This window comes from Choloepus didactylus, chromosome 1 (assembly GCF_015220235.1).
Source record: "Choloepus didactylus isolate mChoDid1 chromosome 1, mChoDid1.pri, whole genome shotgun sequence".
In the NCBI taxonomy this organism is placed as follows: Eukaryota; Metazoa; Chordata; class Mammalia; order Pilosa; family Megalonychidae; genus Choloepus; species Choloepus didactylus.
Genome location: NC_051307.1, coordinates 2,184,466 through 2,201,899, shown reverse-complemented (window position 1 = coordinate 2,201,899; position 17,434 = coordinate 2,184,466). Strand labels below are relative to the sequence as shown.

At 46.0% G+C, this 17,434-nt stretch overlaps 2 protein-coding genes across 2 annotated transcripts in view; both read right to left on the bottom strand.

Annotated features, from left to right (window-relative positions):
- Positions 1-17,434, bottom strand: part of TSPEAR (thrombospondin type laminin G domain and EAR repeats) — a 319,882-nt gene that overhangs the window by 227,213 nt on the left and 75,235 nt on the right. The gene's annotated exons all lie outside the window — the stretch shown is intronic.
- LOC119509628 (keratin-associated protein 12-4-like) lies at positions 1,976-2,380 on the bottom strand. The gene is made up of 2 exons (XM_037803597.1): positions 2,243-2,380; positions 1,976-2,155 (listed from the first exon to the last, which is right to left on the bottom strand). Exons 1-2 carry the CDS (start codon positions 2,378-2,380, stop codon positions 1,976-1,978), a joined length of 318 nt encoding a protein of 105 aa, XP_037659525.1.

Below are 17,434 nucleotides of genomic sequence, written 5' to 3'. Positions count from 1 at the left end.
CCCCACAAGGATCATATCCAGAGCCACACCAATATTGCCTTAGCTGATTTGTTAGAAGAGATTTGGAACTATAGAGTTGATGACATTTACAGGAGATTTTGGAACTGGAGTCAAGGATGGAAAGGGCTAAGGCTTTGGGGGATGGGGGATGGCATGTGGAGCAGAGGGGAGTGTTGTGGGGCCAGAGGGTGGACTGTAGTTGGATGAAGAGTGTCCTCCAAAAATTCGTGTCCACCTGGAAATAAGCTCCTTGCAGATACACATAGTTAGGTAAAGATGAGGGTACAATAGCTTGCTGTGGGCCCCAGATCCAATGACCGGCATCCTCACAAGAAGAGGAAAGGACACGCAGAGAAGAAAGCCACGTGGAGATGGAAGCACTGATGGGAGTTCTCCTCCTTCAAGCCAAAGAGCACGTGAGGCCGCCAGAGGCTAGAAGATGCGAGTGAGTGCTCCTATGTGGAGACTGCAGGGAGCACGGCCTACTGACCCCTTGAGAGAGCTGTGAGAGGAAAATACATGTTGATTTCAGCCACTCAGTGTGCAGTAATTGGTTGCATGGCAGCCATGGGAAACTGACAGAAAATATGAGGCTAAGAACAGCCCCGTCACACCTGTAAACCACTCCCAGTCACAGCCAAAACCAGGGTTCCCACTGTGCTCCGCATGGGATTTATGTCCAGGGGATTTCATCTGGTAGACATGGATGTCCACATAACATTTGCCTCAATAACCCCATTCCAGGAGATGATCTCACAGACAGAGAGCATGGTAGAAATTGAGAATTTTTCTCAGCAGCATCGAAAACAGCAAACTCTTGGAAGCAACACACCTGCCCACGTATTGGAGAACAGATAACCTGAAGTGTTCACACAATGGAACACGGCAGGGGATTAAAAATGAAAGCTCTACCCTCACCCAAAATGTGGAGGGAACTCAGATCCTCGGTTCCAGATTGCATTCAGACTAATCTCCTTTTACAAAACTCAAACAACAAATTACAAATTATATTTTACAGGAATCAGAGACGTGAAATGATTCTATTTTGTAAAAGGCAACAAAACAATGAGCATGCAATTCCAGACAGTGGTGACCCCAAGAAATTGGGGGTGAATTATTGAAAATGTTCTAATTTCTATGAAAGTTGGGGGGTCCATGGAAATGTATAACAGTATAATATAAAGTCCATTCATCATCAATCAATAAAAATGGGGTCATCCATGGCCAGTGATGGGAGCGCATTGTAAGTGCTGGATGAGATCTAATCTAGTTGCATAAACCTGAGGCCTTAAGGAGTCAACAGGTGCCCATGGGATTGAATTCTCCCTGACACAGGGCAGACAGCATCTGACAGCACGGAAAACCCAGTCCTCCATACTGTGGGCATGTTATCCTCCCCTACAGTGCATACACAGTCTGGACTCTGGAATCCTCAGCAGAGGGGACAGAAGATAGAGCTATAATATGAAGACAGGTGGGAAATGGACCCCAAGACACAACACGTGTCCACATGCATCTAAAGCCAAGGAGTGCTGGGAGGGCAGTGACGAGACTTGGCAGCTGCAGCCACTCTCTCCCCCAGGGGACTAACCCCTTCCAAGTAGCCACTGTGAAAAAGATGTGCTGAATCCTTGATTCACTTGATAATCACCAGGATAGATACTCAGAAAATGGAAATACAGCAAAAAGCAGAACACTGCATGGGGAAGCATGATTTATTGGGCTGACATGGGGGTTGGTTCCCCCACTGGAATCAGGGAAGGGCCCCTGGGACCAGGACCTCCAGAGGGGTTGCTCAGGGTCAGGAAGGGATCCAGCTCTTTCTACCACTTTCTCATCCTAGAGTTCAGAGGAGTCTAAGCAATCTTCTCATCTGCTCACATGCAGAAACAGAAGGCCCACCAGGGACTCAGTACGGGAGGGCATTCAAGAGTGGACTTGTCCACACAGGGTCAGCTGGATTTCAGCCAGGTGGTCAGTAGCAGGCAGAGCCACAGCAGACAGGACTGCAGAGGAGGGCGGGGCAGGAGGGCTGGCAGCAGCAAGAGGACTGGCAGGAGGGGGCCACACACACGGCAGGCTTGCAGCACACGGGCACACAGCAGGCCGCCTGGCAGGGGCTGGGCACGCAGCAGCCCGGGCTGCAGGAAGAGGTCTGGCCACAGGTCACAGGGCAGCACGGGGACTGGCAGCCACAGGGGGAGCAGCTGGTGGCCCCGCAGGCCGACTGGCAGGAGGCGACTACGTCGCACACGGGCCGGCACAGCAGAGCCACGCAGGAGGCCGGGCGGCAGCAGGGGACCCCGTAGCCCAGGGCTGGGCAGCACGGGGACCCGGAGCAGGCTGGCTGGCAGACAGCGGAGCAGCTGGTGTGGCACATGGTGGGCGAGGGTGGCTGGGGTGTGTGTAAGGAGGAGGACGGGGCTGGTCTGGGGGCTCCCTCCTCTGGGTGACCTTTATACCCAGCCTGCAGACATCCCGGAAGCAGAGAAGCACAACTGTTGTTTGTGTATTTGCTTCTTCTTGCCTGTGCCTCATAATATTATTTATCAGTTGTGAATTTTTCTATTTATTGTTTGGCCCTTAGCTTCACAACTAATTGCATCTTCTTGAAACTCTTGTTACACTTGGAAACTTAGTCTGTTTTACAGGCTTCTTCTAGATTCTTCCTCATTCCTTGAAATTTTACCTGATTACCTTTATGTGATTCCACAGCCTTCGATCTCCAGATTTTCCCTCTCTGTGACAATTATCCTTAAAAAAAATCTCAAAATGGTACCCTCCCACCTTGTCCCAGGAGGACTCCCCAGCAGACGGGGCAGAACAGAGGATGGTTAGCTCTTCTTGGAGTTCCCAGGCACTTAGAGCTGGGGTTTGGGAGCTGGCAGTCTCCCACGGAAGGACGGGGAGTGGGTTTGTCTGTGGGAATCATGGGGATTGAAGGTGTGCATCATGGAGAATGTCTTTGGGGGTGACATTGATCCTTGCCTTCAGAAAGGCTCAAAATAGAGAAACAAGATAAGAGGCCAGCCTCCCAGATGGGGACACGGGTCAACCAAAGGCATGGAAAGGGGTTGGGCCAAGAGGAGCCCTGGAGTCTGGGGCCCCTGGGTCGAGCAAGGGAGCCAGAGCAGGAGAGACTGGGGATTGAAGGTTCCCTGGGCCAGGCCGACCTCGGGGCTTGCTCCACAGAGAGCTGCACGCCTGTGTGAGAACACACACTCTTGGAATCTACCCATGGCAGCCTGTGTTACTTGGGTTTGGGGTGAGGAGCCGTCTGAGCTTGGCAGTGGGTCTTCGTGACACCTATTGTACCGGACAGATGGAGAGAACATTGCCACTTGTGTCTGGAGCCACCTCTTCCTCTCCTTCCTGGGGCTTTTGGCTTTCTTTCTACAACCCCTTAAAGCCAAAAGGAAAAAGCTTCACAGCATAATGCCCACATGCCTCTCTGCCCTCCCTTATGCTTTTAAATATAAATTTGGATTTTGCATTTGAATGCTCTTCCATAACATTTTCAGAATTCACGATATCTTTTCTTTCAACTCTCCTTCTCACCTGAGAGCCAGAATGCTTTGAGGATATAATGCAAATGATGTCTCCAGGAAAAAAGATAACTCCTGAAAGAGGCTAATGAGTTTAAAGACACAGGACTATATCTAAAAGATGTTCCTTAAGCGGATTACCTAACTGACATACACACACACACACTACACACGTGGCCAGCACCAGCCAAACACTTGTGTGCAGGGGGAACGCTTGATTTTGTACTCTTGAGTTTTCTCCCATATGGAGGGCCATCCATCAGCATAACAAAACAGGTCTCTCCCTGCCCCCAAGCACCCTACAAAAACCTCCAGAATCCACAATCTCTGATGCCTCAACCAAGAACCTTTAGGAACAGAAAAGAGTTGAATATGGGAACAGAAAAAAAAGCGGGAACTCAATGGAATGACTGGTGTGAGGCTAGACTTCCCATCAGCTACACATCTGAAGAACATTCTTGAGGCATCTGTTTGCAGGGGGTCATAATCAAGCATCACAAAACTGGGATTCCTGAGGGTGGGAAATCCCAGAGATGGGCTCCAGATTTGCACAGCTCTCTGCCTTGGTTCACCTTCCCAAATGCAGACGGAGAAGTCTGGGTAGAACACAGTGATCCTGATCCCTGAGGAAAAAGTGACCAGAGGTTGAAACTGCTGAAGCACCTGGGATCTGAGGGGTGCGGCATCAGAAAGGATGTGGCTGGGCATAGAAAGGATCCCACGAGTGTATGTGAGGGGCCTCTATGGATCCGTAGAGGAGGACAGCAGGAAGCACAGCTCAGGATGGTCAGCAGGCTGACCAAGGAGCATCTGCAGAAATGTTGTGAGGGGAGACCCCTGGCATCCAGCTGAGACCCCATATAGATGGCACCATAGGGAGTCGGTGCCACTCCCTGGAGGCAAACTACCCTAGACTCACCCTAAGAGACCAAAATCAATCCCTGACAAGATCTGCAGGGAAGACAACTTGCATGCTACCCCCCCCCCAAATTGCAGAGCTTAGAAACACCTTGTATTTTCCACAAATCTACCCTAACAATATATAAAACAAAGCCCACATATGTGTAAGATCAGCATTCAGTAATTGGCTGCATAATAGGACAAAATTTAATCATCAAAGAAGATAATAGAATCATGAGACTCTGGAATGCATTATGTACTATTTCTACAATAAAATAAAAAATAACTAGACTTGTAAAGACATAGGAAAATATTTTCCACAATCTGGGCAGGATGAACGCAGTCAATAGGAATGAGATCAATATTGGAGGGGTGACAGGATCAACATGGTGATGTAAACACCTACTGAAAACTCCTCTCCAGAGATTCAATGAAAAATTAGGACAATTCTGAATTGTTTGAAACTGTGGAGGAGGATACAGACTAGAGAAGGACCCTGTAGATGCCGAATTGGAGAAAGAGAAGAAATATCAGGTAGGAACCTTCTGTCCCGGACCAGCCAGTTCTCTCCCTCCCCCACATTTGGTCTCAGTGTGGTAAAGACACAGCATCAGCAGACAGGAACTATCCCACCAGGGACAAAGACTATAAAATCTCTCACAGCAGTGAGACATACCCCCACCATTTGAAGACCCGGGGGGAAAGGGGAGGAAATCTCAAGGCCCAGGTCGGTGAGTGATGAAGACATTGAGAAAACATGGACAGAGATGGCATTTCCAGCTCTGGGTCTGAAAACCATTTCCCCATCCTTGAGGGAAGCAGCAGCCAGCAGCTGTTTCCTTGCCAGGGGGATGGCTGGAGAGCTGGGTCTGCTGAGGGAGTCCTCTGCCACAGGTCGGGGCTCACATCAAGCCAGGCTTTGGCCAGCAAAGTGAGGGTATAGGAATCCCACAGTTTCAGCTCACCTGTGTAGATGCAGCCTGCTTGAAGGCAAAGCAGCCTTTGAGGACAATTAAGTTACCAAATAGCAATATCTGCTGGACAGTCTGGGAAGTGCAAGGGTCCCAGACCCTTTCTTAGGACCACAGGAGCTGGTATGCATGCCCTGTATAGAAACCCAGCCCAGTTTTGGCTGAGAAATACAGACAGACCAACTGTCAAAGCAGGGCTCTGGAACAAATCCATGTCTTGCTGGCAGGTGGAAAGCAGAGCACGACTGGAAGCTATCAGATCTGTATTACCACACACAGTGAACTTGTTGTGGTGTCCAGTGCCCACCTCTCATCCCCGTGGCAGGCCACGGCGGGTGCCTGATTTGGGGGAAGACTGGAGGGCAGAGCCAGTCTGACAACTGGCCAGTGAGTGAAACAAAGAAATATAGAGATCAAAGAAAAACCAACAAGAAAACCCAAGGAAGAACGAGAGAAAACAACCACCAGAATAAACTAATCAAGAAAAACAGATGCCTAGATAGCAAAAAATCACAAGCCACACCAGGAAATATGAAGATATGACCCAGTCAAAAGAACAAACTAACATGTCAACTGAGATTCAAGAGTTGAAAAAACTAATTGAAGATGTTCAAACAAATCTTTTAAATCAAACAAATGAGTTGAAAGAAAATGCAACAAAAGAGATGAATGATATAAAGAAGACACTGGGTGACCATAAGGAAGACCTCATTAGCTTGAAAAAGCAAATGGCAGAACTTATGAGAATGAAAGGCAAAATAGAAGAGATGAAAAACACAATGGAGACTTACAACAGCAGACTTGGAGAAAGAAGGATTACTGAACTAGAGGACAGAACATCTGAAATCATACACACAAAAGAACAGATAGGGAAAAGAATGGAAAAATATGAGCAGGGGCTCAGGGAACTTAATGACAACATGAAGCGCATGAATATACATGTTATAGGTGTCCCAGATGGAGAAGATAAGATAAAGGGGCAGAAACAATAATAGAGGAAATAATCAATGAAAATCTCCCAACTCTTATAAAGGACATAAAATCATAGGTCCAAAACGTGCAGCATACCCCAAACAGAATTGATACAAATAGACTTACCCCAAGACACTTATTAATCATATTGACAAATGTCAAAGACAAAGAGAATTCTGAAAGCAGCAAGACAAAAGTGATCCATCACATACAAGGGAAGATCAATAAGACTAAGTGTGGATCTCTCAGTAAAAACCAAGGAGGCAAGAAGGCAGTGGTGTGATATATTCAAGATACTGAAAGAGAAAAACTGTCAACCAAGAATCCTATATCCAGCAAAACTGTCCTTCAAAAATGAGGGAGAGTTAAAAATATTTACAGATAAACAGACACTGGGAGAGTTTGTGGACAGGAGAACTCCTCTACAAGAAACACTAAAGAGAGTGCTACAGACAGATAGGATAAGACAGGAGAGAGAGGTTTGGAGAAGAGTGTAGAAATGAAGATATCAGGAGATAGAAAAACGGTAAAGAATGGGCATTTGATACTGAAGGAGTATAGAATGTGCAAGAGGATTGATTGTATAGATCCAGAAATGGATAGCACAATACTGGTGCTGTCCTCAGATAGATTGTGGTGATGAATGCATAAATATGTGATGGTGGCACAATATTGTAAGTACACTGAAAAAAGATGACTGTGAATATGGTTGAAAGAGGAGGTTAGGAGTAAGTATAACACCAGAAGGAAAGATGAAAGATAAAGACTGGAACTGTTTATCTTAGTGAAACCTAGTATGGTCAATGATTGTGATTAAATGTACAAATATAAGAATGTTTCTACATGAGGGAGAACAAATGAATGTCAACTTTGAAAGGCGTTGAAAATGGGATGGTGTCGGTTTGGCTATATTATGTCCCCCAGGAAAAGCCATGTTCTTTGATTCAATCTTGTGGGGGCAGATGTATTAGTGTTGATTAGGTTGGAACCTTTGGATTAGGTTGTTTCCATGGAGATGGGACCCACCCAACTGTAGGCGATGACTCTGATTAGATAATTTCCATGGCGGTGCAGCCCCACCCATTCAGCATGGGCCTTGATTACTTTACTAGAACACTATATAAGAGCTCAGACAGAAGGAGCTTGCTGCAACTTACAGAGACATTTTGAAGATGGCCGTTGAAAGCCGAGTTTTGCTGATGCCTTGGAGGTGCTAGCCCAGAGGTTGCCCCAAGAAGCTGACACAGTGACATTTTGGAGAACACCATTTTGAAACACAACCTGGGAGCAAGCAGATGCCAGCCACGTGCCTTACCAGCTGACAGAGGTTTTCTAGATGCCAATGGCCTTTCTCTAGTGAAGGTACATGATTGTAGATGTCTTACCTTGGACACTTTATGGCCTTAAGACTGTAACTGTGTGACCAAAAAAAGCTTCTTTATAAAAGCCAATCCATTTCTGGTACTTTGCATTCTGGCAGCATTAGCAAACCAGAACAAATGGTATTGGGGAAAATACACAATCAATGCAAACCAGAGTCTATAGTTAACAGTAACTTACAATATGCTTCCCTCAGTTGCAACACAGGCAATTTACCAAAACTAAATGTCTATAAGAGGGGGATATAATGGCAAGGTATGGGACTCTTGGCATTGGTGGTGTTGTCTGAACTCTTTATTCTATTCTATTTTATTTTATTTTTTTAGTTATCATTTTATTTTCCTTTTTCTTTTTTCTCCTGTTCCTATTTCTTTGCAGAAGAAATAGAAATGTCCTCATATAGATTGTGGTGGTGAATACATAATTATGTGATTATACTGGGAATGGTGCTTTGAAACTTCAAATTCTGTGTGAGACCAAAGGAAAAGATGTTTAGTTGGTGCAAACTATATATTTTGTGTAGCACCCTATATAACTGAACTTGTATGCTGAGTTTATTCAAACACCATAATTACATGGATCTTTGAATAGGGATTGAGATCTGGTTAGCTTGTACAGGTTGGTGTAAAGCCACAATACCTCCCAGAGTAATTTGGGCAGAGAATAAAAATGTACTTGCAAAGCCCATATGAAGTTTGTTACTGTAAAGGAGAGGCTAAGCACACTTACAATTGTGCCTAAGAGTCATCCCCAGAGAACCTCTTTTGTTGCTCAGATGTGGCCTCTCTCTCTAAGCCAACTCAGCAGGTAAACTCACTGCCCTCCCCCCTACGTGGGACATGACTCCCATGGATATAAATAACCCTGGTGACATGGGACATGACTCCTGGGGTAGAGTCTGTACCCAGCATCAAGGGATTGAGAAAGAATTCTTGACCAAAAGGGGGAAGAGAAAAGAGAAAATAAAGTTTCAGTGGCTGACAAATTTCAAAAGGAGTTGAGAGGACATTCTGGAGGTTATTCTTATGCATTATATAGATATTCCATTTTAGTTTTTAGTGTATTGGAATAGCTAGAAGGAAATACATGTAACTGTTGAACTGCAACCCAGTAGCCTTGATTCTTGAAGATGACTGTATAACTATATAGTTTACAGTGAGTGACCATGTGATTATGAAAACCTTGTGACTCACACTTCCATTATCCAGTGTATGGGCAGATGAGTAGAAAAATTAGGACAAAAAGTAAATAAGTAATAGGGAGGGATGGGGGGGTGGGATGTTTTGTATATTCTTTTTTACTTTTTATTCTTATTCTTTAGTTGTGGTAATGAAAATGTTCAAAAATTTATTGTAGTGATGGATGCACAACTATATAATGGTACGGTGATCAATTGATTGTGCATTGCACATACTGTATGGTTTGTGAATATATCTCAATAAAATTGAAATTTAAAAAAATAGTAATGAGACCAGATAAACACCAGAGCCTTAATGATTTTAAATCAGCAATTAAAATATCTTCAAAGAATTAAAGGAAAATATTATATTAATGAATAAAGAGATGAGTCTCACATGAAAAATGAAAACTATAAAAATGGAAATGCTAGAACTGAAGAGTACAGTAGCTAAAATTAAATATAGATATAGATACACAGATGATATAGATATAGGTATAGATATAGATATAGATATAGATATATGCTTGGTTTGCCTAAGAGCACACTGAAGATGGAAGAAGAATCAGTGAATTTGGAGACACATCAATAGAAATTATGCAATCTGAAGGAGAGAGAGAGAAGTATTTTAAAAAATGAAAAGAGCCTGTGAAACAATATAAAACAGGCTAACATACATGCAATGCATTTTCAACCTCAGAAGGAGAAGAAAATGCTATTCAAGCATAAAAAATTGTGAAGAAATGCTGGACTGAAATTTCCCAACTTGATTTACTTCAAAAATACTAACTTCCAGATCCAGGAAACTCAGCAACCCCCAAGCAGCGTAAATATAAAGAAAACCCTACCAGAGCACATAACAGGTAAAGTGTTGAAAATGAAATTTAAAAAAAATAAAACTTGAAAGCATTGAGAGAAAAAAGACACTTTACATACAAAGGAAAAAGTTAATCATCACTGATTTCTTTTCAGAAACAATGTAATGCATAAAAGAAAATGGGGCAAGATCTTTAAATGCTGAATGACAAAAACTGTCAACCCAGAATTCAACATCTAACAAAAAAAAATCATTGGGGATGAAATGAAGACATTTCCAGAAAATGAGATAATTCTTCACCAGCAGATGTACACTATGAGAAATGCTAAATGTTGTCCTACAAATGAATAGAATTGACACGGAATCTATGGGAATGAATGAAGAGCACCGGTCATGGTAAAGAAGTACATATAAAAGACTCATTTATTCCTTGGTGTTATTGATTTAGAAGACAACTGGCTGTTCTACAATGTATTGTTCAGTGTGTTGGTTGAATAACATACTCCAGAAAACACGTTCTTGATCCTGATCCTTTCCTGTGAGTGTGAACCCATTGTAAATAGGACTTTTGATGAGGCTATATTAGTTTACGTTTATTTTAGTAGTTCAATTGGCCACATAAAATGAACTCATACCTGAACCCCTTCAGTGTCCTTTCTCAGCCCCCATTCAATGGGGCAATGCCTGTCACCACCAACTGGGCAGTGAAGACAAAAGGAACAATGTCAGTGTGCTGGCTTGAATCTGTTATGTACCCCATAAGAAGCCATGTTCTTTAATGCAATCCATGGGGGCAGACCTATTGTGGGTGAGATCCTTTGATTGGGTTATTTCCATCGAGATGTGACCCACCCAATTATGGGTAGGATCTTTTGATCAGATTATTTCCATGGAGTTTGAACCCGCCCATTCAGGGTGGGTCTTGATTAGTTCACCGGAGTCCTTAAGAGATCTCAGGGGCCAACATAGACACAGATGCTTGGAGATGCAGACAGAAGGACATTTGGAGATGCTGAGCTAAAAGACGAAGCCCAGAGTTCACCCAGAGAAACTAAGAGAGGACCCCCAGATGCTTAGATCAAAACGTCTTGGGAGAACAAGCAAAGATGCACAGGAACTGAGAGAGAGGAGCGAAGACAGAAGCCCAGAGACATTTTGGAGAAAGCCATTTTGAAACAAAAACCTGGGAGCAAAGGACTAGCAGATGCCAGCCATGTGCCTTCTCAGATGACAGAGGTGGTCTAGATGCCATTGGCTTTTCTTCAGTGAAGGAATCCTCTTATTGATGCCTTAGTTTGGACACTTTTATGGTCTTAGAACTGTAACTTTGTAACCTAATAAACCCCCTTTAGAAAAGCCAATCCATTTCTGGTATTTTGCGTAACAGCAGCTTTAGCAAACTGGAACAATCAAGGTGGGGAGAAGACGTACGACTGTGAAGTCCCCACACGCAGGACCATCTCCACTGATGTGTGGAATTGTCAGTGAACAAATGCCTGCTTTGATAAAAGCGATGAGTTTCCCCTTATTTCAGCAGCAGGTGGTGAGAATTGTTATGCACACTTTGCATAATCCTTACAAAGGAAACATTGGACGCAAGAAAATGGTCCACAATACATGATTTGCATCAATCTGTTGGCAGCCTGGCCCGACCAGCACCTGCGTGTGTATCCTGGGGTGAGAACTGTCATCCAGGAACCAGGTAACCGCACCTGCTCTGGACCTGTGTGTCAGTCCCTGATGGCTGGGACCTGGACGTTCGCTGGCCCAGGTGACAGGGAAGGAAACCGAACACCAGCTCCTGGAGGCACCTGCCCGAGGTCACTCTGGGAGGGAGGAGAAGGGCCCCCAAGGGACCAGGCCACCCCCACCCCCACTGCCTCTGCTCCCCACTCCCGTCCTGTCACGGGGGTTGGCACAGCAGCTGGTGCAGGGACGGTCGGCCAGTGCCGTGGGATAGAACTGAACCCGGACTGCACCTCGCCCACAACAACTGAGGATGGGCCGTGTTTACAGACTCACCTCCACCCTCACCCACCCCGACCACTGGTAATAGGGTTCCCGCACTTCTGTTTTCAAACTCCCCGATGTCCAAAGCCTGCTCTTCCCTCCGGTGTGAATACAACCCAAGCCCCTCGGGCCCCGCTCACTAAGACCCAGAACAACCGGGTCTCTCATAATCACGTTCAAGCCGCAGCTAAAGCCAACAACAGCTTCTACGCTAACACCCAGAAAACGCCTTAAGCATTGGGCATTCTCCCCTGAAATGCAAAATGCACAAACACAGTGGTTCCCTCCGACAGTCAGCCATCCCTGGGGATGAGGACGTGCTATACTTTCAGTTAAAAGATTTAACTTTGGGACGTAGAGCCTGGAATAAATCTAGGTAGTGGGTTTAGCACAAACCCCAAAATCCAGGACCACCTGGACCTCAGACTGTGACTCTTTGGAAAGAGGGTTTTGAACGTGTGCACAGTTAACACGAGGTCACCTGGGCTCGCCTGGGCTCTGACCCCAGTGACTGGGTCCTTGTAACTAGAGGAGACGACGCGTCCCGGGGGAGAGGACGGCCAAGGGGGGACAGGAGGAAACCCTCGATGCGCGGCCACGAGCCGGGGAGAGCCGGGCCCACCAGGAGCTGGAGCGACAAGGACAGACTCCCCCCTTGACCCCGGAGGACGCGGCGTCCTGCTGACACTCGGCTCCAGAGTTCCAGCCGCCACGCCCCTGAGGGAAGGAGCTGCCGTCGTTTCAACGGCCCAGGCTCTGGTATCTTGTTACAGCGCCTTGAAGTGTAATATGGATTTTGCTCCAGGGAGTGAGATTCTGCTGAAAAAAATACCGTAAAATGTGGAAGTGGCTTTGGAAATGGGTAATGAGAAGAAGGTGGAAAGAGTTTGAGGTGAATCACAGAAAAACCTCAGTTCACCATGAAAAGCCTGTTGGTGTGAATATAAAGGTGAAAGGTGCCTCTGGTGAGGTCTCCGATGGAAATGAGGGACATGTTGTCGGAAAATTGAGGGAATATAAAGAGCCAGAAAATTTACTTTCTATCTTGGGTGGAAAGCAGAACTCATAAGCGATGAACTTGGATATTTACATGGGGAAATTTCCAAGAAACCATGGTTTTCCCTTATTGCTTATAAAAATTGTAAAGGAAAGAGATGAATTGCGGATATAACTGCCCATCGAAAGGACCCAGCAGTGACGATTTGGTAAATTCTGGACAATCCAGATACCAAAGAAAAGTGAAACATGTGCTCCGAGAAAACGCCAGATGTGGCTGGAGCACCTTTGGTTGAAGAGCTCAGGTGTGGGAATCACGGATCCAACCCGCTCCTCAGAAAGAGCGACAGAGATGGGGTCACCCAGGAGGGACCTGGGAGGACTGTCTGTCCCGTGGCGGGGCCCTCCCTGAATGGCTCAGGAGACTGGCATGTTTGAGCATTACATCCGCAGACACATTCCAGCCTTGTCAGAAGGTCAGTGACAGGAGGGAACGGAAAAGAATGATCCAGGCTCAGAGCCAGACTGGTGGGACCAGCCCGGCCAACAAGGGTCAGAGGGCAGAGCCAAGGGCCCAGGTGTGGAGACAAGGCCCCCAGGAGGGCATCTCCGCACAGAGGATGGAGCTCAGACCCTGAAGCCTGGTGGGATTCTCCCGGCTGTGGTGTAAACTTGCTATAGAACAGCAACCCCTTTATTCCTTCCATTTTCTCACCTCTGAAATGGAAATTATCCAACACCTCTCCTGCACTTTATTATAGGAGGAGATAACATGTTTTCTCTTTTCACAGGTCCAGAGATGAAGGGGGATATTTCCCCAGGATGGGTCATACTCAGACGACACCCACACTTGACTTAGCTGATGCTATTTGGAATTTTTTTAGTTGATGATATTTAGATGATATTTTAAAGTTAGAAGAGATTTTAAAATTAGAGTTAAGGCTGCAAATAGTTAAGTCTTTGGTGTGTTGGGATGGGATGTGGGATGGAGATGAATTTGGGGGCACAATAGGGTGGTCCATAGTCAGATAAATAGTGTCTTCCAAAATTTGTGCCCATTCAGAACCTCAGAATTAGAAGTTACTAGTAAATACAGTCTTTTGCATTAGGAAATACAGTCCTTGCGTTAGATAATTTAAGACTAAGTTAAGAGTAGGTTGCTCTTTAGAGGCTGGGTGTTACCACATGATAAGGAGAGGAGAGGACACGCCCCGAAGCAGCCACGTGGCAGTGGTGGAAGTGATCAGATTCTGCTTGCACAAGCCTAGCAGCCCCGGGGCCAACAGGCGCTGGGAGACAAGGGAGGGTCTTCCCCGTAAACCTCAGAGGGAGTGTGGCTCTGCCGACACCCAGATATTGAAATCAAGAACACAGAACAGTGAGAAACAAATGTCTGCTGTTTTAATACATCCTGGGCCGGTTTGCATGTATTATGTCCCCCGTATTATGTCTGTGAGGGCAGACATATCAGTGTTAATTAGATCGTAATTCTTTGAGTGTTTCCGTGGAGATGTGCCCCACCCAACTGTGGGTGATAACTCTGATTAGATTATTTCCATGGAGGTGTGGCCCCGCCCATTCAGCGTGGGCCTTGATTAGTTTACTGGAGCACTGTAGAAGCTCAGACAGGAGCGAGCTTGCTACAGCCAAGAGGGACACTTTCAAGAACGCGCAGTTGCTGAGAGAGGAGCTGCAGTTTACAGTGTTGTTTTAGAGACAGCCTTTGAAAGCAGACTTTTGCTCCAGAGAAGCTAAGAGAGGACAAACTGAGAGTGACATTTTGGAGAGAGGCTGATGCCTAGAGAGAAACATCCTGGGAGAAAGCCATTTTGAAACCAGAACTCTGGAGCAGATGCCAGCCATGTGCCTTCCCAGCTAACAGAGGTTTTTCCAGACACCGCTGGCCATCCTTCATCACCTCTGAGGGATTTCCCCTGCAGAGAAGGACATCCCCACACCCTGTGCCTCAGTAACCCCACCGCCAAGAGATACCCCTGCAGAGAGACACAGCAGGTGGGCTCGGGAGTGTCCGTGTCAGCAGTGTCTGTTACAGCAAACCCTTGGACACAACGCCCTGCCCATCTCAGGAGAACACATAACGGGAAATGCTCACAGAGTGGAGCACAGCCAAAACCGATGTGCTGCACCCACACAAAATGTGGGGGAGTCTTAGCAACATTACATGGAGTAAAAAAGTAAGTTACAGTAGGTCACTTTCAGGATAACAGCCCTTCAATAAAATTGGAAACAATCAAATTAGAAAATATGCTTTTTAGGAATTACTGAAATGTGACTTAAACCTATTTTATAAAATAGAACAATGATCACAGAATTCCAGACAATAGTTGTTCAGGTTTGCTAGAGCTGCCTTTATGCAAAATACCAGGAATGGATTGGCTTTAATAAAGGAGGTTTATTAGTTGTGGTGATTCGATGTATTATGTCCCCCAAAACACCATTATCTTTGATGCAATCTTGTGTGGACAGACATATTAGTGCTGATTAGATTTTGGAATCCTTTGGGTGTTTCCATGCAGATATAATTCAGTCAACTGTGGACAAGACCTTTGGTTGGATAATTTCCATGGAGGTGTTGCCCCACCCATTCATGGTGGGTCTGAATTGGATTACTGGAGCACTATATAAGCTCAGACAGAAGGAGCGAGCTGGCTACAGCCAAGACGGACAGTTTGAAGAATGCACAGAAAGCTGAGAGAGGAGCTGCAGATGAGAGACAGTTTGAAGACAGCTGTTGAAAGCAGACTCTTGCTCCCGAGAAGCTAAGAGAGGACATGCACCCCAAGAGCAACTGAGAGTGACATTTTGAAGGGGAGCTGTGGCCTAGAGAGGAAAGTCCTGGGAGAAAGCCATTTTGGAACCAGAATTTGGAGCAGACGCCAGCCACGTGCCGTCCCAGCTAACAGAGCTTTTCTGGATGCCATTGGCCATCCTCCAGTGAAGGTACCCAATTGCTGATGTGTTACCTTGGACACTTTACGGTCTTAAGACTGTAACTGTGAAACCAAATAAACCCCTTTATAAAAGCCAATCCATTTCTGGTGTTTTGCATTCCGGTAGCATTAGCAAACTAAAACATTAGGTTACAAATTTACAGTTCTAAGACAATAAAAGTGTCCAAACTAAGGCATCAACAAGAGGACACCCTCGCTGAAGAAAGGCTGATGGTGTCTGGAACACCTCTGTCACCTGGGAAGACACGGGCTGGCCTCTGCTCATCCTCTGCTCCCGGGCTCTGGTTTCAAAATGGCTTTTCCAAAATGTCTCTGGGCTTCTGTCTCTCTTAGATTCTCCCAGCTCGCTGCTTGGTTCTCCTGGGACATTTCTCTCTAAGTATCTGGGGTCCTCACTTAGCTTCTCTGGGGCAAACTCTGGTTTCCTCTTAGCTTAGCATCTCCAGACCTCCTTCTCTGTGCATCTCCCAGTGTCTCCGAGCATCTGTGTGGGCTCTCAGCCTCTCCCAGGGGCAAGTTCTGAATTACAAACTAGCTTCTCTCCAAAATGTCTCTCCCAGCTTCTCAGCTCCTTCTCTCCATGAGCTCTCCTAAAGAACTCCAGTGATCCAATTAAGACCTGACACCAAAATGGGGGGGTCAGATCTCCATGGAAATAATTAAATGCAAGGTCTCACTCAGAGGTGGGTGAGTCAGATTTCCATGAAACACTCAATCAAAAGGTTCCATCCAACAGGATTGGATTAAAACCATGACTCTCCTGGGCTCCGCAACAAGTTTAAAATTGGAAACAAATTAGAAAATATGCTTTTCAGGAATTAATGAAATGTGACTTAAATCTATTTTATAAAATGCAGCAGAATGAGGATGACACAATTCCAGACAGTAGTTACCCCAAGAATTTAGGGCTAATTGCGGATAGCGTTACACAGCCCATATGTTAGATGCTTTGTTCTCGGGGTCTGTTATTTGTACAAATAGTCCGCTCATCATCAATCACTCAATAAAAAGGGTCACATGTGGAGCAGTGGTGGGAGGGCACCATGAGCCCTGGATGATCTAACCCAGGTGTCTAAACCTGAGGTCTGAAAGGGTCAGCAGCTGCCCCCAGAATTGAATCCTCCTGGATGTGGGAAATTGAGAGCCCCTGACATAAAGGAAAAGTCCACGCCTCGTGCTGGAAGGCGAGATGACGTCAACATGTGCTGATTCGCTCTGGGGTGGGAACCCACGGAGGAGGGAACAAGACCCAAGTACTGCAGGAGAGGAGACAGGAACCCCAGACATCGCCAGAGCCCCCACACACCTGAGCCCACATGCACCTGAGCCCACGGAGTCCCAGGAGCCAGGACAGGATCTGGACACTCGGGACCACTCCCTGCACCAAGGAGCCCCTCTTTTGATCAGCCTCTGTGGAAGGGAATCACTGAGAAGGGAGTTGGCCTGCAGCTTCATTCACAACCACAAGAATACACATCCAGAACACATGGAAATAAGAAAGAAAGAAACAAGCCAGGAGCTGCACGGGGAAAGCATGATTTATTTGGCTGACATGGGGCTTTCGTGTCCTGCTGGAGTCAGAGAAGAGCCCCAGGAAACCAGGAATTCCCAGAGGGCAAACACGGGGCCAGGACAGAGCCCAGATCATTGTGCCACATTCTCCACCCAGAGTAAGTGGGTTCTGGGAACGTGGT